At 40.4% G+C, this 23587-nt stretch overlaps 1 protein-coding gene across 4 annotated transcripts in view; it reads left to right on the top strand.

The window, feature by feature from the left end:
* The window catches only part of CALCR (calcitonin receptor), a 144327-nt gene that overhangs the window by 86461 nt on the left and 34279 nt on the right, over positions 1-23587 (top strand). For all 4 annotated transcript variants that reach the window (XM_083705354.1, XM_083705353.1, XM_083705355.1 and 1 more), the window contains 3 exons: positions 5821-5933; positions 7787-7878; positions 10255-10381. In XM_083705354.1, coding sequence (XP_083561480.1) covers positions 5821-5933; positions 7787-7878; positions 10255-10381 — 332 coding nt within the window. The remainder of the gene's footprint in view (positions 1-5820; positions 5934-7786; positions 7879-10254; positions 10382-23587) is intronic.

Raw genomic sequence — 23587 nt, 5'->3', positions numbered from 1 at the left:
GGCACTGTTTGTTTTTATATGCTGGTCTGCTTTTTATAATCATTCCATTTTTAGGCGTAGTGATCTGAACAGCAGCTGCTAAAGAGCTGGTTCATTTTGGTAAAATGCATGTCATTATTCCCAGGGTCTCTCTCCTATATTTTACAGTCCAAGACAGATTTTTAAAAAGTTATTGGAAGAACAGAAGCAAAAAAGAAAAAAGAAAACCACTTTATTAAGTCACTGATGCCTATATCCCCATATTGCTGCATGAGTCATTCATTGAGATGCATATAACCAATTACATAGATTCTGGAGCCTTTGACAAACATGTGGGTGTGGACAGATAGATGTGTAAAAAGAAAGAAAGAGTGGGAGTATGCAGTAGTGGTTAGAGTGTTAGGCTAGGACCTGGGAGACAACGGTTAAAATCCCTGCTGAGCCATCAGATTAACTGGGCGACTTTGGGCTAGTCACAGTCTCTTAGCCCTAACCTACCTCACTGGGTTGTTCTGCGGATAAAATGGGAAGAGAAACATGTATGCCACCCTGCGCTCCTTGAACCAAAGATGGACTACAAAAGTAATAAATAAATACATAGTGGTCAGCCAGATGTGCCAATCTGAAAGTAGCATTTTAAGGGGAAAGTCTGTATGGTTTTTCAGTGTTGCTACTGGGTTGTTCTGTCTGGGGCCTCGCATTCAATGGGTGATACACCAGCATACTTACGTGGGAACATCTATACCTCCACTGACGTAGCCTGAAACGCAAGCTGGGGGAGAGCAGGAATACTATGACCCAAAAACACATGAAATCAAGGATTTTGATTATTAGCAGTTCTGTAGAGCTGGACAGCAAATATGGTACCCTCTAGACAATTGGCTATGTTGGCTGGGGTTGATGGGAGTTGGAGTCCTAAAACATCTGGACGGCACCACAGTGGCTACCCCTAAAGTAGGGAATTTGTAACCGTTTCAACTTGTTATTCAGAAACTGAACCAACCCCTAACCCCACCAAAAGACAACCATTGCAGATCCAACCAAAATCTTCTCATGTGTGTGTGAGAGAGAGGGGGAGAGAGAGAGAGATAGATGAGAAATTTGTTCAGTTTTGCATTTCAAGCTGAACTTACCAAATTTGCATTTTTTTAAAAAAAAAAATTGAGCAAACCAAAACACAGCTATTCTTTGAAATTCTCACTCATCCAAATCTTACAGGGGCGTAAAAGTACAGTGGACCCTCTGGATACGAATGTAATTCATTCCAGGGGTCTGTATGCACCCTGAAAAATCCGTAAGCAGAGGTCTGCTTCTGTCCACATGTGTAGTGCGATAGAGCGCTTCTGCTCATACACGCGCGGTGAAACCCGGAAGAATATACTTCCGGGTTTGCTGCATTCGCAACCCGAAAGTTTCGTTCCCTGAAAGTAACGTAACCTGAGGGTCCACTGTATACAAAAATGCATGTACTGTGGTAAGGTATGCATACAGGAATGTGTATATTAGTGAAAATAGCATTCAATAATGTATTATGTATAGTGAAATGGTTTTGGAAATATAAGAATATTAGGCAAAATTGCATATAAAAATGTATATATTAGAAGAAATTAGCACTAAAATATTGACACGTTTTCATCAGGACTTTAAAAAAGGAATCGTGTAGAAATGTAGAGAACTGAACATAAGATTCCCATCCCTAACTCCCCATACACACCTGTGGATGAATAGATGATAGATACACGATAGATATAGATAGATGATAGATGATAGATGATAGATAGATAGATAGATAGATAGATAGATAGATAGATAGATAGATAGATAGATGGATGATAGATAGATGATAGATGATGATGATAGCTAGATAGATAGATAGATAGATAGATAGATAGATAGATGATAGATAGATAGATAGATAGATAGATAGATAGATAGATGATAGATGATAGTTAGATAGATAGATGATAGATGATAGATAGATGACAGATGATAGATATTTGTTTTAGATAATTGTCAGCATTGTCCTTCTTTTTAGTTTAGTAACTCTTATTTAGATTCTGGGGTCTACATGTATTATGCATTTATCAATTACAAAGCATTTTTCAACGCCTTACACTTTCCCATGCCCATGTGCACACATGCGTTCTCTGTTCCCCTGCATTTTCTCCATTTGGCACTCTTCCCTTCCCTCCCTGGCCTGCTCATTAACTTTTGTTTCAAATGGAGAGGCTTCTCTGCAGGTCAGTTTATCAGGTTTCACAGGCACAGATCACAGTTGTTGGGCAAGTTAGCGTATGGCTAGAAATGGACTTCACAGGTGACTGATCTTCACTGGAAGATTTAATCAAAAGTGGGTGAATCGGGGAAACTTGAAGTTGACGGCAAGCCAGTCCTTGTTGATGGAGGTGGTCATCGCTTGATGGTGCAGGTTTCACTGTAACAAAGAAATGTGTTAGGTACGGATGCACAGGTCTTGAACTCCAATTTGTTCGTGCTCTGGAAAAAAAGTCATAGATTTCAGGACGTGTGTTTCTATGGTTTCCTGCTTTTCATAACTTGGATGTGCTATGTGTTAAATTAGTGAGATCTAGGGGCATTTTCAAGGATGCGGGTGGCGCTGTGGGTTAAACCACAGAGCCTAGGACTTGCCGATCAGAAGGTTGGCAGTTCGAATCCCCACGATGGCGTGATCTCCCGTTGCTCGGTCCCTGCTCCTGCCAACCTAGCAGTTCAAAAGCACATCAAAGTGCAAGTAGATAAATAGGCACCGCTCCGACAGGAAGTTAAATGGCATTTCTGTGCGCTGCTCTGGTTCACCAGAAGTGGCTTAGTCATGCTGGCCACATGACCTGTAAGCTGTACGCCAGCTCCCTCGGCCAGTAAAGCGAGACGAGTGCCGCAACCCCAGAGTCGTCCGCAACAGGACCTAACAGTCAGGGGTCCCTTTACTCCCAAAGCAGTCATAGTTCAAGGCTGCAACATCATGCCCTTTATTGCCTAGTCCTGGTATAGACCCACAACCTCCTTTCCCACAGAAGAAACAACAACAATATTAGAAGTAGACAGTTTAATACAAATACACATACTGCCCCCACCAGACTTCCTTTCTACACAGTGTATTGGGACAAATCTTCCATACTGAGGCAGTTAAAGTTATCATATAGCTCCTTATTATAGTGCTACAGAGCAGAGGGTTGTCAGAAAAAATTTCGTCTGATTGATTATCCTTGCTCATTGCCAGTGAGACAGGCTTGTTGAATAGGGTCTGGGGAAAAGAGATATACTGCTTAGGCTTCATAATTACTAGACCAAAGATTTTCTCCCTCCCTCCTCCACCCACCCCCTGGAGTCACAGGCATTTTCAAAGTGGCTGGAGCAATATACCTCTCCAGCCATTGGAAGAGAAAAAATATATGTTGTTAATGTAATGATCCCTTGGATAACAGCGCAAGGACATTTAGGTGAAATGTTGGTACATTCTGTTCTATCACATAGTCACCTTTAATCTCTGTTTAAGACTTCAGATGTTTTCCAGCCCTAGATAGTATCTGGCAACAGATGTGATGGAGGAGATAGGAGGAAAGCAAGTCTAGGATGATCTGCAAGTTAAATTGATGGGCAGCCGAAAGACAATGTTCTTTTCATTTCTTGTGTTTTGCTTGGGCACGTATTCGCATTTGAACACTGGATCCGCAGAGCTGTTGTGCTGAAGCTGTAGTTAATCCAAAAGACTTTTCCTTTGGACCGCTTGGAGTGTGCTTATTCCAAGTGTTTCTATATAAAGTTGTGTTCCTGGTCATAGGAAGAGAACACGTCTCCCTCAGTTTTTGGCTCGCTTCTTTCGTTAAAAGCGGAGGATACCGTCATGAAAATGAAATGAAACCAACCCAATTTTTAGATGGATATAGTCGGGGGGGGGGGGCAGAGAGAATGATAGAATCAAACAATTCTGCCGAAACTTGAACTGCTCTTAATAGGTTAGTTGGTAAAAAAAATATAATAAATAATAAATAATAGGTTAGTTAGTTGGTGTGATTGCTGGATAGTGTTATGTGTGGTGTTGCAATGTGCTGCTCTAACAATTCCCGTTGAAATCGATGTGATTTATAAAGATGAGCAAAGCTACATAAATACTTAGACTCATGAAATTATGAGAGTGTAAAGAACCACTTTTAAAAGCTATTAAAGTTACACACTTCCACCCCACCCGCATTCATAAATTTCCTAGAAAATAACCTAATGTGTTTCATTTATTTATTTTATTTATTCGTTTATTATGCTTGTATCCTCCCTCAACTCCAAGGAGCTCCAAGTGGCGTTGATGGTTTTCCTTTCCTATTAAGATTGGTTAAGCTAAGAGAGAGTGACTGGCTCATGGTCACTGAGTAAGCTTCATGTGCCAGTGGCAGCTTGAACCTAGGTCTTCCCAATTCTAGTCTAGCACTAGAATCGTTAAGCCATATGTCTTAGATTTTCTACCTGGTTAGGTATACAAGACAGGACACATAGTCATAACACAGATCTCGGCGCTATAAAACCGCCAGCAGTTAACGCAGATTATCAACCAAAAAAGCAAATTTAAAAATATTAAATATTAAAATACTATTTAAATGTTATATACCAAAAACTTTTCCAAGAACACTAGCCCACCAGAGCTCTGGGCCTTGTTCTGTGTGCCTACGGAACAAAAAAATACTAGATGAATTTATATTCCTGTTCTGCAGATGAATTTCTGTTCTGGGAGTATTTTAATAAATAGTTCCGACTATTTTAATAAATAGTCCTGGGGAATCAAATGGAGTGGCTTAGTATTCAGGATGCATTCATTGCCTACGTTATATGTATTAAACTCAAATGTCAATTGCATATTATGATTTCTGAGGGAAATCAGGACCCATCTACCTTACAATTTCATATGGTGCTTGTTACTACAGTTATTAAATACTTATTTCTAAGGTTATATTGTACTAGTTCCTTTATGCAGAAACAGCCCTTAACTGCTTCAATAGCTTTCAACAGCCGGTATTGTGAGAATAATTCCACCCCCTCCCAGCGCCATATTTCCTCACCCACCTCCTCTTAATTCTTTTAAGTTAATATATAGATGGCATTTAACACTTGTAAGACTCAGTTATATAGATAAAGTATCCTCTTCGGCATGCTGGATAGGGTGCAAAGTAATTGCCACAACTTTTCGTATGTGATGGACATGTGAATTAGTGCCACCATTTTGGGAAAGGGTCTTTACAGAAATAATCAAAATCAGGAACCAAGATGTAATCTATGCCTAGGTTTATTAACAATCTTCAAAGATTCCCAAATTATTAGACAAGGAACTTGTCGTTTTTCTTTTGGTAGCTACACAATTACCTTTAGAAAGGATTTGATCGCCTATATATCACAAGATGGGAACAGAACGTATGGACAATTGCTGAGAAACTAACTAAGAGATTTCATGCCTTGAATGATATATCTGATACAGATGATTTTGTTGAAATATGGCACCCCTTTATAAAATACTCATATGGATGTCCTGATATCTGACACCTACCAACCTACACATATAGATTTATGGGACAAGTTGACACATTTGTCTTCTGGGGTTTTTTTGGGGGGGGAGGTGGGAAGGGGCTAAATCAATTGTATAGTTAATGCTTATCTTTTTCTTGAAAATTAATACACTATTTATAAAATAAAAAAAAATGAAGAAAAGGAATAAATAGATCGGCTTTATTTTAAATGTGACCTAAAATTATTGAAATGTGCCAGATCTAGCATGGTTTGGTATCTGGGCGTAGGGTTCTGGTATGAATTACAAACTCTTGCCTTTTTAATTCACAGAAACAGCAACAAAATACTGTGACAAGACTGGGACCTGGTTCCGGCATCCTGAAAGTAATCGTACCTGGTCCAACTACACACGGTGCAATTCCTTCACAAATGAAAAGCGTAAGGTAGGCTTCTAAAGTTTGATGCAACGGCTGCCACTATCCAAATTTGACTCCTACACATTTGCTGCCTACGATTTAGGATGCAATATAAAATAGTGCTAGCCCCTTCCCTATGTTTCAAATGACATAGGCCTCAGAGACACATTCTGTGCACTATTGTTTAAAATTAAAGCTGGTACTTAATTGTGGATGCTAAGGGCAAATCCCTGTAGTATCTAGACAAAGAGAGTCTTGAGCAAGCACACTCAGCTTGTTTTTCTCAGCTTTGGAATATGCCGGGTGTGCGGAGGGGGGTTGTTTTGTAATGTAGCCCATTTCTCAACTTTCCATCCATATGATAAGAGATGATAAATTTACACACCTAGATTTGATCACAATAATCTATTGTCACATTGGCACTGATGCTGCACATATTCCTGCAAATTAAAACAATGTTGTTTACCAAAGGAACATGGCCATACAGGTCCGTGCTGCCATTTTGCAACTGAAGATCAAATTGCTTATCTGGTTTATTTCAGCTGTTGAGTAGACCAGTTGAGTAGACCCATAACAGGGGCCCACTGTGCCTCTTGCCATTGGCAGCTGCCTGGATCATCTGCTGATTAATCCAACCCTTCTGATAACATCATTGTAGTTATTATAAGGTATGAAAAAGCTGGCAATGGCAGTAGATAGAGCAGAATTTTGCCAAAGGGCTACAAGCTTCCACCACTGAGCACCACTTCATGTGGGAAGAAGCACCAAGGCGATCAGCATGTGCTAGACAAGTCTACCTGCTCAGTAGCCATGTATCTACATAGCACTGCGTGTTGGGGTAGCAGCTCCAGGATCTCTGCCACCACCTAGTGCCAGCCTCCAGAATGGCACTCGGCAGTTGAAGCTTTTTGCCCATCACTGGATATGGAATAATCCTTCCCACGCCCCCCTTTTTTCCCATTCTGTAATTCCCAGGCTGCTGTTGGTTAGAGGACTTTTCCATTTTGTTTGTGACATTTAGACCTAGCTGTGGCCTAATACTCAGCACATAATTCTGTGGAAAAGTCTAATTAGATTGATAAATATGGCTTTTAATATTCTAATGAAATCTGTATCCCTTTGTAAGAAGAAGTAATGATATTCTATTCTCGGTGAGAACTCTGGCAATCATTTATCCTAAATGCAGAGACAAATAAAATAGAAATGATGTGCAGTAGAGCATCAAAGTAGTCCAGGCATCTGAAACCAACTGCAATTTATTGGGGGGGGGGGGGAGAGAAAGAAAGAGAGTGATCCCTTTGTAGAAAAATGATTTCTGTTTCCTCTGTGGTTTTTAATTATTTTGTTTCAATGAGAGTGGCTGAAACAAATTCTTCCAGCTTCAACCTGGTTATATGAAGAATGACTAGAGTCCTAGTAGCTGTCCAGCATCTCCCCCCCCCCCGCACTGCCCCCGAAGTACCTTGAGTGAAGCAGGAAACATTTTCCTCGGTTCACCTGGCTTCATGATGAGCCACATCATCCTTCAAAAGCATATCGTGCTTATAGCTATATCAGTACCATACTATAGGGGTTTATTTTAGTAATATAAAGTTTGTATGTTTTGATCCATTTCCTTCCAAAATGTTATAGAATTCTATAACAATTCATGGGATAAGGCTCAGAAATGAATATGAAGGGACGTGTTCTTCCTGACCCATGACTACATATGGTCTTATAGCTCTTTAACTAAATCTATGTACATTTAAATCTTCAACACATAGAGGGACGTCAACTTTAGCATTTTTCAAATGAGAATATACATATCTAATATCTATGTCTCAAAAGGATGTCTAAGCAAACAAAAATATTGCCATTTGTTGCTTCTCTTTAAATTTCAGATGGTATTCATTCTTTACTATATGACTATAGTAGGACACGCTTTGTCTATAACCTCCCTGTTGATTTCCTTGGGAATCTTCTTCCATTTCAAGTAAGTATTCTTTTCTTTCTTTTCTTCAATGACTTCTTTTCTTCAACGACAGCAACCAGTCATCCTCAGTTCCATGCAATGCAACAATTCGCTCATCAGCCTACAGTGACTAGAAATAACCTTATTCAAATTCCATTTTGTTCCATCTCATTGAAGGTACAGCACCATGCCTACCTGAAATTATGCAAAACAATTCAAAACAGACAAATTCTGATGTGCTATTTTGTGTAACTGAAGATTGCCTACTGCTTTCCTTACCAAAGTAGATCTACAGCGCCACCCTGTGCATGTTTACTTGGAAGTAAATCCCACTGTACTCTGTAGGACTTCCTTCCAGGTTACATACGTCTAGCTCAAATAAATTATCTTACCTGTTGTAAACTGCACATGCAGAATGGAGACACAATGAACCTAGAACTTGCACTCTCCCCTTCTCCCCACACCTCCTTCTCTTGCAAGTCTGGTAGGAGGACTTTGACAGTGTTTCTTTTCAGTTTCTCTGAATCTCAGCTTGCCATGCTGCCTAGATGAGGAATCGTGTTTTATTCCTAACAATGATTAGTTTCAAAATAATCCATTCTGAAATAATTTGTTATGAAGCTTACTGGTTTGGAATGAATTGCGATTCCTTGTTCCAACAGACACAACAAGCCAAGATTCAAGGAAACTGAAATTAAACGCTGCCAAAATCCTCCTCCCAGCTGCAAAAGAGGAAGAGAGGGGAGAGTACATGAGCCCAAGTCTCAGTTCTGTTTCACTAAACCATGGTTTTGTGTGACGTACCGATGCAACCGGCCATTCCATTCATGCACAACATGGAATGCTGTTATAGTGCTTCAGTTTATTATTCTTAAATAATTCTCTCCTGCTCCAAATGAGGGCTAAATAAAAATGTCTCCTCCAATTTCACTACCCTATTTGCAGGTATCTAATTTGTGTGGAGCATTTCAGTGATTTGAGGAGGGAAAAATTCACTGCAGTGTTTAGGGGCTACTCACCCATGGTTGCAGCCATGGTGTTTTCTTAATGTTTTCTTAAACAACAACAACATTCTTTTAGTTTTACTGCCTCTACTAACAGCATACGGTCCTAAACATGGGGCTTATTTTGATCCTTGGGCTAAAAGGTGGTTCACTGCTTGTCTGCTGAGTTTGCTCATCTGATGAAACTTGCTTCATAGTTTGTGACAATAATAGTCTGGATATTTGTACGTTCCAGACTTGCCTCTGTCCCTCCACCTTCTGGTAAGCAACTGCAATTCACCTGCTCAGAAGCTAGTGTTACATTTCCTCCCACCTGGTGAGCCACTTCTGGCATATTCCTGTTCATGCTTTCTGCAGTCATTACAGAAACAGAAATGAATAGCCTGAGCATGAATAAGAAAGGACATGGGTATGTGCCCCAATAGTCTATTTACAGAAATAGGAAACAGAGGATAGAATTAAGTGGTCATAAAGGAAGGAAGTCAGCAGCTTCTATTTAGTGTACTGAATGATCTGCAATCAGGATGCCAAGTTGGGTGGACAGGATGGGTACCCTAAATTATTTAGGCTAGCAACTTCCAATGCAGGTTGTAAAGAACTTCAGAAGGAACTCTTCACGCTAGGATGAATGGGCAACAAAATAGCAGATGAAATTCAATGTAAGCAATTCTATCACTTTGTCCACATTCTAGTATACATGTAGGAGCTTTTTTTGGTTGTTCTACTATCCCAACTACTGATGGCCAGTTCAAACATACAATAGCACTGCTGTTCTCTGTGTCAATGAGTCTAGTGATTTAATGACACAATAATTTGTGATTAGTTCAAGTAAAATTTTGGCTGTAGAGTGTGGAAATCTTGAAAAATAGGTCACTTCCTTGATTATGTTGGCCACAATCAAGCAGGAAATAAGTCTCTCATTCTTGTGGAATCCAAGAACGAATAAAAACCATGCAGAATATGAATACAAATCTCCCTGACATCCAGGGAAATTCCAGGTTAAAATTCCTTGCTTAGTTGATTACCCATTCCTACGGCATTATGTAATTTCCATCTAAGTGTTCTGAAGAACATCTCCTCATTTGCTGTTTGCAATTTGTATGTACACAAAAATGCCACTTAGTATCAGGGCACCTTTCTGCCTGTAGTGTACAGTTTGAGCCTATAGGGCTCAGACAGAAAGCAGGTTTGAGAGGTCCTTTTAAGTGTGATTTGGAAAGCATGCATCTTTAAGCAAAATGTTTGGCTCCCATGGGTTCTTTGCCAGCCATGGGTTTCCAACTGCCTGTTGCCAGATTGCATTCTTCAGAAAAAAACTTGCCAGCATGTGCTTGCTAAAAAGTGACATAAGAATCAAAACACTAATTTACAATTTGTGGTGCGTATCTTTCAGGAGCCTCAGCTGTCAAAGGATAACACTGCACAAGAATTTGTTTCTTTCTTACGTTCTTAACTCTGTGTTTACACTCGCCCACCTCATTGCAGTAGTGTCTGATCGAAACCTGGTAAAAAAGGACCCGGTAAGTATTCTTTCCTTTACATTGCTAGGTGGAGAATCTGTTACAAACAGGAGGGTTTTGAACTCTTGGCTCTGAAAGCTAAGAGGACAAATGTCTTGCCATCACAAAATCTTCCTTTAAAGTAAGATCCTGGATTATTGTTCAGGGGGAAATTTCATGTTGCAAAGAACGTTGGGCTGATCCACAAAACAGCCTTGTATCTAATTTATCCGATTCTATAACTCCTCACAGACCCCTAATGTCCCTGTAGCATCCCTTATGGAGTACATTTTCCGTAGGATGTGCCCCATGTTGTTGATTGGTGGTGAAATGTACAGGACATGGGCGAGAGACTGATTGCTGTGGTATTGGCCCATATTCTTATTTGTCTTGCAAAAAGAGCCACATAAGGTTATGGTCATCTGCAGGAATTTTAGTGGTTCAGAAAGGAAAAAGAACACCTTCAATACAACCCGATCCAATGCCTATCTGCTTCCACTCAAGTCCCACTCAGTTCAACGCAGCTTACTCCTAGGTAACTGTGTGTAGGATTGCAGCCTTAGGCTACAATCCTCTGTCCATTGGACTTCTGAGTAGATATGTGGTACCACTATCTATGCCACATATGTCTGCTATTATGGCAGTGTGCTACTTAGTGCTCCATGCAGTCAGTTCCCTTTGCTGCTTGACACATTCCCTTATAGGATAAAGCTGTTAGGTGTCTCATTTTTCCTAAGCCTTTAGTTTAAGCCAACAAATGTTTGTACATCTTTGTTAATGCACGGGCCAATGATTCATATTAAGTTCACTAGAGGTCCATTTGTATCTCTGCATGTATTAAGCTACAGAAAATTGTTATGTTTTAGGAGACATTTTCCTCCATTGAGAATTCTCTAAAAGTATATTGCATTTGTTCCCACTGCCATGTTTCCATTTTTATGCAAATAGTTGGATCAAAGTACTTTTGATATCAGAAGATAAATATGCAAGGTAAAATTGAAGATATGCAAGGTGAAATGTGGGTTTCATTGTGAGAACCTTTTGTAAATTGCTTGAGGAGCCTCTTGGGGCTGCAAAGTGGGGTGTAAAAATTCTAAATAAAGAGAATAATGTCAGGCTTCTGGCAGTAATGGCACTTTAGGAAGGCAATTATTTCTGGATATATGTAAAAATAAAATATCTAAAAGACCTTCTCTAGATGACCTATTTATTAGCAATCATCATGATTTACTTGCATATAGTTTACACAGCAGTTAGATTGCTTCCAGTATTTATTGAGCATTCACCTTCATTTACTTTTGGGATGTTTATATATCTTCCTATCAATCCCTGGCATCTCCAGTTAAAAAGATCAGGTAGTGCGGTGAGGTGGATCACTTTGCCCTGAGAGCCAGCCAGTGGGCCAGATCTTTAACTCTCCCACCCACTTGTGAGTGAAGTTTGACAGGTTGGTGAGACCACCCTCCTGCCAATTAGCTGATGCCATTATGACATGGTTGTTGAGGCTTGCAAAGTGCTGTACAAGGGACCTGGCACAGGGCTTTGGAGCTGCCACCAATCAGCACCATACAGGGACCCCAAGGTCTCCTGCAACCTCCTGCAGTTCAGCAGTCTCTACTAAAGCATCCATGACAGGTGGTCACCCAACCTCTGCTTAAAAACTGTCAAGGAAGGAAAGTCCACCACCTCTTTTGGGAGTCAATTCCATTATCAAACAGCTCGCACTGTCAGAAAGTTCTTGATTTTAGTCAGAATCTGCTTTCTTATAACTTGAATCCATTGGTTTGGGTTCTACCCTCTGGAGCAGGAGAAAACAAGCTTGCTCCATCCTCCATGTGACAGCCCTTTAGATATTTAAAGATGGCTATCGTATCTCATCCCAGTCTCCCCTTTACTAGGCTAAACATACCCAATTCCCTCAAACATTCCTCATAAGGCTGGGTTTCCAGACCTTTTATGATCCCACATTTGATATCACGTAGGGCAGATGGAGGCCTAGCAGGCCTCATGAGACCCACATGCTAGAGGTTCTCCACCACTGCCCTAGAGAGCAACTGCAATCAGAGTAGACAATACAGGGCTAGATGGAGTAAAAATCTGACTAGATATATCATGTAGCTTCCTGGGTTTCTAAGACATAGCTTTGTTCTTTTTCCATATTTTATTTATTTGATTTTCTGATAGCATTCCACATCAACAAAGCATCAACAAAATGATACAACAAAGAGAAATCTTTCCTTTCAAAGATTTTAAATAATCGACAAAAAAATCAGAAAACATTCATTGACTTCTCCTCTTCTTCTATGGTTCCTTTTAGCCCCATTTTCATCATGTTTTGTTAGTTCACCTCGTCTATTGTGGCCACTTTTATATACTTTATTGATGTCTTACTCTGCTGAAAAAGTTACCATCCTGCTAGGTAAATTGTTTGCTTATAGTTCTTTTCCATATATTCTGTAAATAGTTTCCAGTCTTCTTTATATCTTAGATCGTTTTGATTTCTTATTCTAGTGGTCATCCCTGCTAACTCTGCACATTCTAACAGTTTAATATGCCAGTCTTCTTTTCTTGGCACTTTATCTGTTTTCCATTTTGGTGCTAATAATACACAGCCGGCCGTTGTAGCATATAGAAACAAATTGCTTTCTCTTTTGGAAACTTCTGTAGTTTTTAGCCCTAACAGTAGCACTACTGGGTTTTTAACAAAAGATTTTTAAAACATATTTTAAGTTCAGTATAAATCATTTCCCAATAATTTTTAATTATGCTACATGACCATCACATGTCGTAGAAGCTTCCTTCTGTTGTTTTACACTTCTAACAGTTACCTTTTATTGATTTTGACATTTTTGCTAATCTGTTGGGTGTCAGATACCACCTATGCTGCACCTTCATAAACTTTTCTCTTAACGTATAGCATGCCGTAAATCTTATATTTACTTTCCACAGTTGTTCCCATAGTATAAAATCTATATTGTGTCCAACGTCCCTAGCCCAACTTATCATTGTAGATTTTACTGTTTCCTCCATAGTCTCCCACTCAAGTAATAAATTATACATTTTTGATTTTCTGATAGCATTCCACATCAACAAAGCATCAACAAAAATGATACAACAAAGAGAAATCTTTCCTTTCAAAGATTTTAAATAATCGACAAAAAAATCAGAAAACATTCATTGACTTCTCTTTAGGCATTGGATCTTAATATCTTCAAACTGTGAGGTCTTTCCAGCAAAAACTGTATATTTTGTCTAATTTAAATTTTGCCCTTAACTGGTAATAACTTAACCAATCTGTCATTTGGTCTTTTATCTCGTCATATTCTTTCAGTTTGTATTCCTCCCCAATGAGATTTAGAAGATCTCTATATGTACTCTAGTTTGTTTCTGTGTTAATTTTTTTTTTCTTGAGAGGACTTCTGTCAGTGATAAACACAGCAATGTTTTTCTTTCTAATAGGTTTTTTATATTTTTCCCAAACTGTATAGAGGTTTTTTCTGATTATATGGTTTGAGAAGCTCATATATATAATTGCCTTTCCATACCATAGGCATGCATGCCATCCAAATAAAATGTAATCATGAATTTAAAATTTGAGACATAGCTTTGTTAATCCACAAAGAAGAGCCTAAAGCTCAGAGCATGTTATAAATTTCAGGCAAATATGATGGACTGCATCCTTTCTCTGTTCCCACCTCTGCCAAAGAAGAGCAGTAATGCATTGGTCAATTGATATACATTACCTTGAGTGAGCGTTGGACAGTCTTTCAGCCCAACCTACCTCACAGGGTTGTTGTGAGGATAAAATGGGTATCGGGAGAACCATGCACACCACTTTGAGCTCCTTAGAGGAAAGAAATGGAAATGTAAGAAATTAAATAAAACAACGATAGGAATGGCAGGTAGACATTGATAACAATTATTACAATTAGTATGTCACTGTAGCTCAATTCTAATGGAGTTTTTTGTACAAAGAGGTGAGAATGAGAGGACAGAGAGAAAGCACTGCAGTTTGTTCTGTTAAAGTGCAAAGAGAAATTCCTGTGTAATTTATGGAACAAAAGACAAAATTGATTTTTCTGTATTACCTGAGGGTGCAGCTGAAATGAGTACACAGACGAGAAAGGGAAAGGATAGTGCTGTACAGACAGAAATATGTACTTCCGTTTTTGTTTGTTTTTACTAGGTAAATGTTCACTTTTTCCCAATTGAAATTCAGCAGGAAACATTTGTTACACTGCCTCACAATGCCTTTGAGAACGGTTTTTAAAAAAACCCTTTTCTCGTAGCAAGGCTGAATCCTAGGCCCATGAAAATAAACTAGAGATCTCAGTCTGAACTGCGTTTTTACTTCAGTGATTTAAAAACACTGTGGTGTTCTCCCTCCCCACCACCAACCCAACACTGGATGTAGCTGAAGCCAAACATCTTGCAAGGAGCTTGTTGCAATTCCTAAAGGGCAGCCAGGGCCACCTCAAATACCTGAATAATTCAGGTGTGAATTTCTGACATAGTGCTGACCTGCAGTCTATTGGCAGAAACCTTCAGCAGACAGGGCTGAGATGTGACCTTACTCTATCTTGAGAAATAGACAGGCATCTATAATAGATCACGGTGCACCTAGATTTTCCTCAGAGAAAGATAAAAAGAAGTTAAAGGTAATTGAAATTGATAGCATTTGTTAAAGGTTTTCAGACCAAGCTAGTCACAGCTAAGTCCTACCATGACCAGTGGAACAAATATGTACCAGTTTGGATATCCTGATCAATGGAAGAGGTCTTGGTGGTAGTGCCACAGCCCTCAGGGATCTGTGGGGAGTGTCGCAGCCCTCATCTGCAGGGGAGGCAGTAAAAGAGCTTTCTCTGTGGCAGCCCCAAAGCAGTAAACTCCTTCCCCCATAGAGGTGCATGTGGCTATCTCTGTCCAGATAGGGGTGCAACTGGACCACCAGCCAAAGCTGATGGAAAGCACTCAGTAGCCTGAGCCAAGCAACAGCAGAGGATTCAGGAATGCCCTCAAGTTTCATACTCACTCCTTTAGAGGGAGTGGGTAACCCCATCAAAAGCAGACCACCTCCCATCTATCCGGTGTAGGGAACCACCCACTAACAGTGCCTGTGTCTTATCTGGATTGAGCTTCAGTTTGTTGACTCTTGTCTAGTTCATTGCCGAAACAAGACAAGGGTCCAGCACATCCACTGCCTCACCTGTAGATGAAAAGGAGAAGTAGGTATGTGTGTCATCAGCATATCGCTGACCACATACTCTAAAACTCTGGATAAACCCACTCACCGGCTTCATGTAGATGTTAAACAGCATAGAGGATAGAAAAGAACCCACAGGAACCACACATTGAAGGCTCCATGAGACTGAAGAGTGCTCCTCAAGCACCAGTATCTGTGGAACCATCACAAAGCAGTGCCACCCACCCCCAACTCAGACAGTCACTCCAGACAGGCCCATAGCCAATGGTATTGAAAGCCACTGAGAGGTTGAGGAGTATTAACAGGGACACATTCCCCCCGCACCATCTCTCTCCCAACTAAGGTTGTCGTATTGGGTGATCACAGCAGTTTCTGTGCCAAAAGTGGTCCTAAACTCCAATTGAAATGGATCTAGAAAACCAGATCTGCCTTGATCCATGCATCTCTTTTAAGCGACTAAGTGTGGAGAGCTTTAAGACAGGTACCTGCTCTCCTGCTCTCAAAAAAAGGGGCTTTGAAGTTTGCCTGACTTTATTAATGCTTGTTAATTTGGCTAGGATTACAATGTAAAATGCACTGTGCCTAGAATACTATGGTTCCTTCGATTCTAACCTCTAGGTAGTCTGACACTTAGTTTTTAAAGCAAGCGTAATTAAACACCTCATGCAGGAGGCTAGTCTTGACTTAATTGACTTTTGACACTTAATTACATGCATGAATCTAACTATCACAGGCACTGGCATGATCTGAAAGTTAGACGGTCTTGCACCCCCAAATTCATAACACATTTTTAGTTGTCCACCTTGCAAATGGTGTTTTTAGTTCCTTTATTAAAATAGTTGAATGGATTGTTGACTATTCTTTTCTTATGGGATCTTAGTTTATGTAACCTGCCCAGCAGCCTTAGGGTGAAGAAGAAAATAAAGTTAATCCTGACTAGTTTAAGGAACGTTGTTTTCCATTGGACACAACTGACGTTGCCTGGATCAGAGCCTTTTTCTTACTATTATTTTTCCATATACCTTCTGCTCACATTCATTTGTTTGATGAGCTTCATACAGATATATTTTCATCCTGCTCTTCAAAGTCCCCAAGTCAGAAAAGATCTCCAGCCATGCTGTTCTCAGCAAAAGCATTCTCTTGTCTCTGTGGCACGTCAGATAAGCTGAGCAAACCCTTATCACTCTCCCACTGCTTCTGAGAGCTATTTTGATCTGTCCCCATTTGCAGTAAAGTGACTCCAGCTGAGAATTTAGGTTCAGCCAGAGAGCGGGAATTGGGGGGGGGGGATTCCCACAAGACTTTCTGCTAATTATACATACCCTTCTCTGTTGTCACATCCTCTCTACAAAGGGAATTGCATTAATTAACTGCTCTTATCGCTCTTAACTGGAGGGAAGTTTTTCAACTTCTTTATCTTATCTGACACGCCATCCTTTTTATTTTGTAATTCTGAGTTTTCCATCCTTGTTGTAATATTTCTGCTATATTTAAAAAACGTTGCCCCTTCCATATTTTTTTTAAATTACATAAAACATACCAGATCACTTTAGGCTTCTATCACATTAAAAAAATATATCTTCTAAAACGTTTGTCACCTTGGCAGTTCTATTCTGAGTCCTTGGCATGCGTGGGTGACCCTGTAGCCTTCCAAATGTTGTTGGGTGCTAGTCCTAGCCGCCATGGCCAGTGGTCAGGGATGATGGGAGTTGTAGTCCTGTAGCAAATGAAAGGCCATAGGTTTTCCACCCCTGTTCTACTGCAATGCTGTGCAAATGAGACTTTACTAGGTTTTTTAGAACATTGCTAATAACATTACCCCAGTCTTCTTTGGTTCAATTTCCAGCTCCTTTTGATATTACTTGCAGATTTAATACACACTACACCCTAGCTCAGAATAACTTGAGCTGTACTAGAACCAACCTAAAACTGTCTAGAAGACTGTTGAAATTGAAATAGATCAATGAGAAAAAGCGAATTGAAATCTATTTGCCCTTTATTTCAGTGCAAGGGTTAAGCATATATTAAGGTTGTTTTGGGTTACAGTTTGCAAAGAAAAGCAACTAAAAAGTGTGATATAATGGACAATGATGATAATAATAATAATCAATTCTCTTGAGTAGCATTAGAAAGGAAATGTTAAACAATCCCTCAGAGTGAAATTAGAAAAAGTGTAATATTTTTATATTCTTTTGAAAAGTGCCATACTGAGTCTTTTAGCACGACAGGTCATTATTTGAATCCATATAGGGGATATATATATATATATTTGAAACCGGGTTGGTAATGAGGCATGACTCAGCAGGACTTTGCTGTTCCCCAATTACAATTACTTTTGATCTGTTTTAGTGAATCCTTTGCAAGGCAAAGTTTAAAAGATAGTCCCTTTTATATCCCAGTTAGCATTCGTTAGCCTTCACAGAATCCACTTGTATTTGAATGCAAAGATTTAGTGTTCACATAGAAGTATAGAAAATTGCTATAAGGTTTCTGCCAGCGAATAGCTGGTAGCAACCCTCACCTCTTGTGGATGACATCTGCCTGGCCATATAGGAATCCAGGGGATGGGCTCTTAACTTCTCTGCTGGGCAAAGAATCAGACTGACAAAACTGCAAACAGTTATTAGATTTTCTACTCCTCCTTTCCCCTCATTCCTCTTCGCTTTGTTTCCTCTTCCTCTTGGTTCAATCTTCATACTGCCATATCTTGTGGTAGTGAGGAGCTCTTAGATTCATTGCTCCAGCTTAGGTTGGCACCCGGCTATGCCCCTACTTGGGTGTGGATAACAAGTCTTCGGTGGTCTTGTGTTCCAGGAAACCCACAAATTGCTACAATGCATTTTACATGGAACTGCCTTTAGAATGGTTCAGAAACTGCAGCTGTGGCAGAATACTGTGGTCAGAAGGCTAAGAGGGATGAGACAGTCTGAGCATCCACCTGCATTAGTTTCTGATCAGTTTCTGGGCCCAATTCAAAGTGCTGGTTTTAACTGATAGGCCTTACATGGCTCAAGACCCCAATACTTCTCTTCCTGTATGAGCCTGTATGGTTTTAATGTCATCTTCAGAGGCCTTCCTCCAAGTTCACCCACAGGTAGAAGTAGTCTGATCAGTTTTAGTGGTGATTGTGTTTACGGTGGTTGGAGTGGGGAGTGGTTCTGATGCTTGTGATAATTATTTTTAGAGGTTAGGCTGAGTCTCTCTTTCACACACAAATACACACATTTAACTGTTTGTTACTAGGCTGTATTAGGTGTTTTTTGTGTAACTAATGAATGAATGAATAATAGCAGCATCAATTTATAAAATTCTATCCCATTCAGGGTGGCACACATGACGTTATCCCATTCTAACCTCACAATAACTCTGTGGGGTAAACTGGAGAAAGCGACTTACCATTAAGTTACCGCCGGGAGTCTACCTACAACACAGTGGTGAAAGTCAAAGGTCAAATTACACATTACATGTCCTGCCATATAGATTTCCTCTCCTTTTTAAATGAAAAGCAGCTAGGGGAGATTGCAGTCAGGAGCACAGGATGGGTGTCTGAAAAGAACATTACTTACTTTTGCCAGCCAACTCTTCCCCCGCCCTCAGAATCACCCAAGCTGTTTCCTTCCACTACTACCCTCCAAGAAGAAAGATACAGAACCCCATGAGGAGGGTTATTGTGAGAAAATAAGAAGAACTTGCTGGATCAGGCCAATGGCCCATGTAGTCCAGCATCCTTTTTCTAACAGTGGCCAACCAGAAGTCTGTGGGTAATGCACAAGCAGAACCTGAGCACAAGACCACTGGTCCTTTCAGTGGCTTCCAGCAGCTGGTGTTCAGAAGCATTATAGTCTCCAACCATGGAGGCAGAACATAGTTGTAATGGCTAGTAACCATGGTAGTAGAGAAGACAATGGCCAGCAGAAAACTGATTGAGTAACCCACCACACCAGGGGCCTGCCCTCCTTCTGCTATAGGAATCTCTCTTATTTCCTCCATATTACCAGCAGCTCTGCATGGCGATAAGATCTTTGCTGTTCATCTGCTGTCACTAAATGAGTCACAGAATTTAGGAAACAATCTGGCAGGCAGAAACCTAGAAGCTTAAGTGGATTTCAGGAATCTGTAAATCTACATTTAAGCTCTGTCAGTAAGCACAATATGTGATCAGTGTTTTAAAGATCAGCACGCTTAATAAGGCAAGGGCAGACTGACCTGGCTTCTATAGTGTTTGCCATTGTGTTTCTTCTGGCATCTTGATGGAGAAGGTATTTTCTTCCAATTTATCATCATTAGTCTCTCCATTTGCATTGGACTTAATTTTCCCTTTCCATTAGGCTTGTATGCTAAGGGAACATCGTTCAAAGTAGCCTTCTAGAATCTTATCCAGTTTTGAACATTCACCAAAAAAATATAGCGATTACCATTAATGTTTTGTGGAGACTGAGTCTCTTGGGGGGGAGTGTTGTTTGGAGTGTAGTAACTGTTAAAATAGATTTTGACACTGATCCACCATTTCTGTACTGTGTTGACATACTTAACTGTCCTTTTCATCAGCCTCGGGTGCTGATAACTGCTGGATATGATTTCTGCTTCTTGTCGTTAGAATAAGAAGTACTGGTCATCTATAGCAAGAGGATCCAGTTGATAATGTTAAAAACTAGTAGCCTCGTACAGTGTTGCTTGGGAATTCTAAGAATCCAAAAAAACAGCACATTTTTTAAATCAGTGGTTAAAGATCAAGCAGTTTTGAAAGGTTTAGCCTGCCCCCTTGATTCAAAATGGTGTCCATTTGTACCCAAACACAGAGGAAAACCTCTCTGATCTCAGGAATTGAATCATCACCTTTTATAGACAAATTATTTTGCCCTCTTCAGGCATTATAGAACCCTTACTACATAGAAGGCGCAGGACTTTTAAGTAGGGGTGAGAGGAATCTGTCCATGATAGGGCTCTTGTGTTCTTACGATGTAGATTGCATAGGCATGTACTATTCGAATTCGGCCTGTAGCTTTTTGGATAATGTTGCGAATGGCTGTAAAGACCCGCGACACACTGGTCACATCCATACCATATATTTAAAGCATATGACTTGCCTCCAAGAATCCTGGGAACTGTAGTTTGTTGGTGCTGCTGGAAATTACAGCTCTGTGGTGGATAAACTACGGATCCCAGGTTTCTTTGGGGGAAGCCATGTGCTTTAAATGTATGGTGTGGATGCGACCACTGGGGGTGGGGGGTGGGAGGTGTTTAACATGGATAAAAAGTAAATGAAATCATCACTCTTGGGAGGAGTCCTCAACTTACACTTTGCTAACTGAAATAGGTTTTAGTGAACAGCTCAAAATCTGAAAACAGGTAATGATGGGTATAATACGTTCTGACAGAAAACTGATTTAAAGCTGCACTGTTGAGCCTTGTGTTATTTTGGAAAAGGTCTGTTGCTTATTTATTAGAATCTATGGACACTTGGAATTTAAGCATGCTGTCCTAGAGCGCTGATCTAATAAGCAGAGGGAGCTTAGCGATCCAAACCCAACGCAAACTCATTTAAGACTGAATTATATTGTCTGCGGAAAATCTCCTGATGTCTTATGATCTGAAATCAAATGACAAATGTAATAAAATGATGAGCCACTTTCAATACTAACAGACAGTGGAGCAAATTTTTCAGCAGTTGTCCATCAACATAGCTCAGTTGCTAGAGCATGAGGCTCTTAATCTCAGGGTTGTGTCTTTGAGCCCCACATTGGGCAAAATATTCCTGCATTGCAGGGGGTTGGACTAAGATGACCCTCCTGGTCCCTTCCAACTCCACTTCTCTATGATTCTATGATTTACTAGAACTTTAGCACTGTTGATTTTTGAGACAGGTCACTAGGGGCATGTGAATGTTGAGGGCTTAAACAGATGTCTCATGTAACAGCTCTTTGCAGCTGACCTGTGATTTCTAGCCTGGTCTACATACGCAGTAGAACGAAGTACCTCCCTTCCTGCTAGGGAAGAAGGGTAAGTGAAGATCTACATCATTAACAAGGGAGGAATAAATATCTACCTTGGGATTTGCTGCCCCTGTGGATCCTGCCACCCGAGGCTGCTGCTCCACCTTGCCTCATGGGTGGGCCATCCCTGATCTTGGAGCACCACTAAGCTATACTGCCTAGCCCACCATGAAGTCCTGGCTCTGCTCACATCACTCCCTTTTGCTGAATAGCAATGATGCAGCAGCTACTACATCTCACGCTAAATGCTTATACATAATTCAACAACTCACTCACTCACTCACTCATGTAGGATGTACAGGGTGAGTCCTTTAAAAGAGGCCCCATGGATACAGAGTACACATGTTCCACGGGGCCTCTTTTAAAAGACACACCCTGTATAATTGCAGCATATCTTCATTGCAACTTCCTTGTTCCTCTGGGCTGTTAGAAGAAGACATCTTCTGCTGAAATATAGCTGGGTGAATGAGTGAGTGAGTGAGTGAGTGAGTGAGTGAGTGAGTCATAGCAGCAGCAGGCTCTGACACTGAGAAGACTGGAAATGGGTTCCTTTAGCTATTGATCTTCCTTAAACTCGGCCCTCCAGATGTTTTTGGCCTACAACTCCGATGATCCCTAGCTAGCAGGACCAGTGGTCAGGGATGATGGGAATTGTAGTCTCAAAACATCTGGAGGGCTGAGGTTGAGGAAGCCTGATCTTGAGGGCTGCCTCTACAGTCACTTGGAAGCTTATTAGTATATAGTGGCTGACTGAGAGAGGCTAATTAATTAAAATGAAATTCCTTTTAAACCACTTCAGCATGAATGAAAAATTCCGTAAATATTTGCAAGTGAAGACTGATGTTTACCATGTCCTCAACACTATTTCTTTCAACGCAGTTCATCTTGATGTATTGGTAGGTCTGAACTCTTCATTCTAATATTTTCTAATATATTTTCAAATTGATGAGACACGACTCTAAGCGCTAGCCAGATGCATCCCTCATGCCCTGTCTAATAGCTTTCCCAAAGCTATTACACATCAAGAGACTAAGCTTCTCAGAAAGCCATAAATAACTCAGAAGATGGATGCAGAATTTAAATCAGAAAACAAACTGCAATCGCTGCATGTGACCGAGAGAATGGAAATACAGAAGACATGTAGGAACATGGGGCAACATAATGAAATTAAGTGTCCTAAAAGCTCACAGTGTCTGGACACTGAACCGCATGACTGGAAAAGGCCGTCACATTGAGCTCTGATCAGCAATAAATACATCAGCCTCCAACAAATGACACCATGGAATCTAAACAACTCTGTATCACAAGCAGAGAGCTTATATTCCTAAAGGACATTCGGATTAAGTCCTTCTGAATGACATAAGACAGTAAATTAAGCCACAAGCCAAGAACCCCAGGATTAGAAATAATTCAGATTTTAGGAAAATTTTCTTCTTTTTCCACCCATTTTTTAAAAAACTGATTTGGCTCAGATTGCAATGGAGCTGCAGGCCAATCGGCAGAAATTTAATAGGATCTCCTTTAAGAGACACTTTAGGATAGTCATATGTGACCCAACTCTACAGAGACCCCCAGTCTGGTATAGTGGTTAAGGTGTTTGACTAGAAATCTAGTAGAGATCTGGGTTCAAATCCCCATTTGGCCTCACTGCATGACGGCTTAGTGTACCTCAGCCCAATCCACTTCGCCACGTTGTTCTGACGACCTGCTTCAGGAGAAGCAGGGGAAATGCTTTTGAATAAGCAGTACAACCCAACTCCACAGAGAAAGCCAGTGTTGTATAGTGGTTAAAATGTTGGACTGGGAATATAAAGATCTGGGTTCAAATTCAGTCTCACTGCATTACTAGTTTAGTCAGTCTGCCTCGGTGCAGCCCACCTCACCAGGTTGTTGTGAGGGCAAAGGGCAGTAGCCCATCTATGCCACTCTGTGCCCATTGGAGGAACAATGAGATGAAATACAAATAACAGTAACTCCTTAGCTCTTTGGGATGCTCACATGCTGTACCTCTCAGACAAGCTGGACTCCTCC

Source organism: Podarcis gaigeae (genome assembly GCF_964106915.1).
Source record: "Podarcis gaigeae genome assembly, chromosome: 12".
Lineage (NCBI taxonomy): Eukaryota > Metazoa > Chordata > Lepidosauria > Squamata > Lacertidae > Podarcis > Podarcis gaigeae.
The sequence above is the reverse complement of the archived record's forward strand: the minus strand, read 5'-3'. Positions and strand labels throughout refer to the sequence as shown.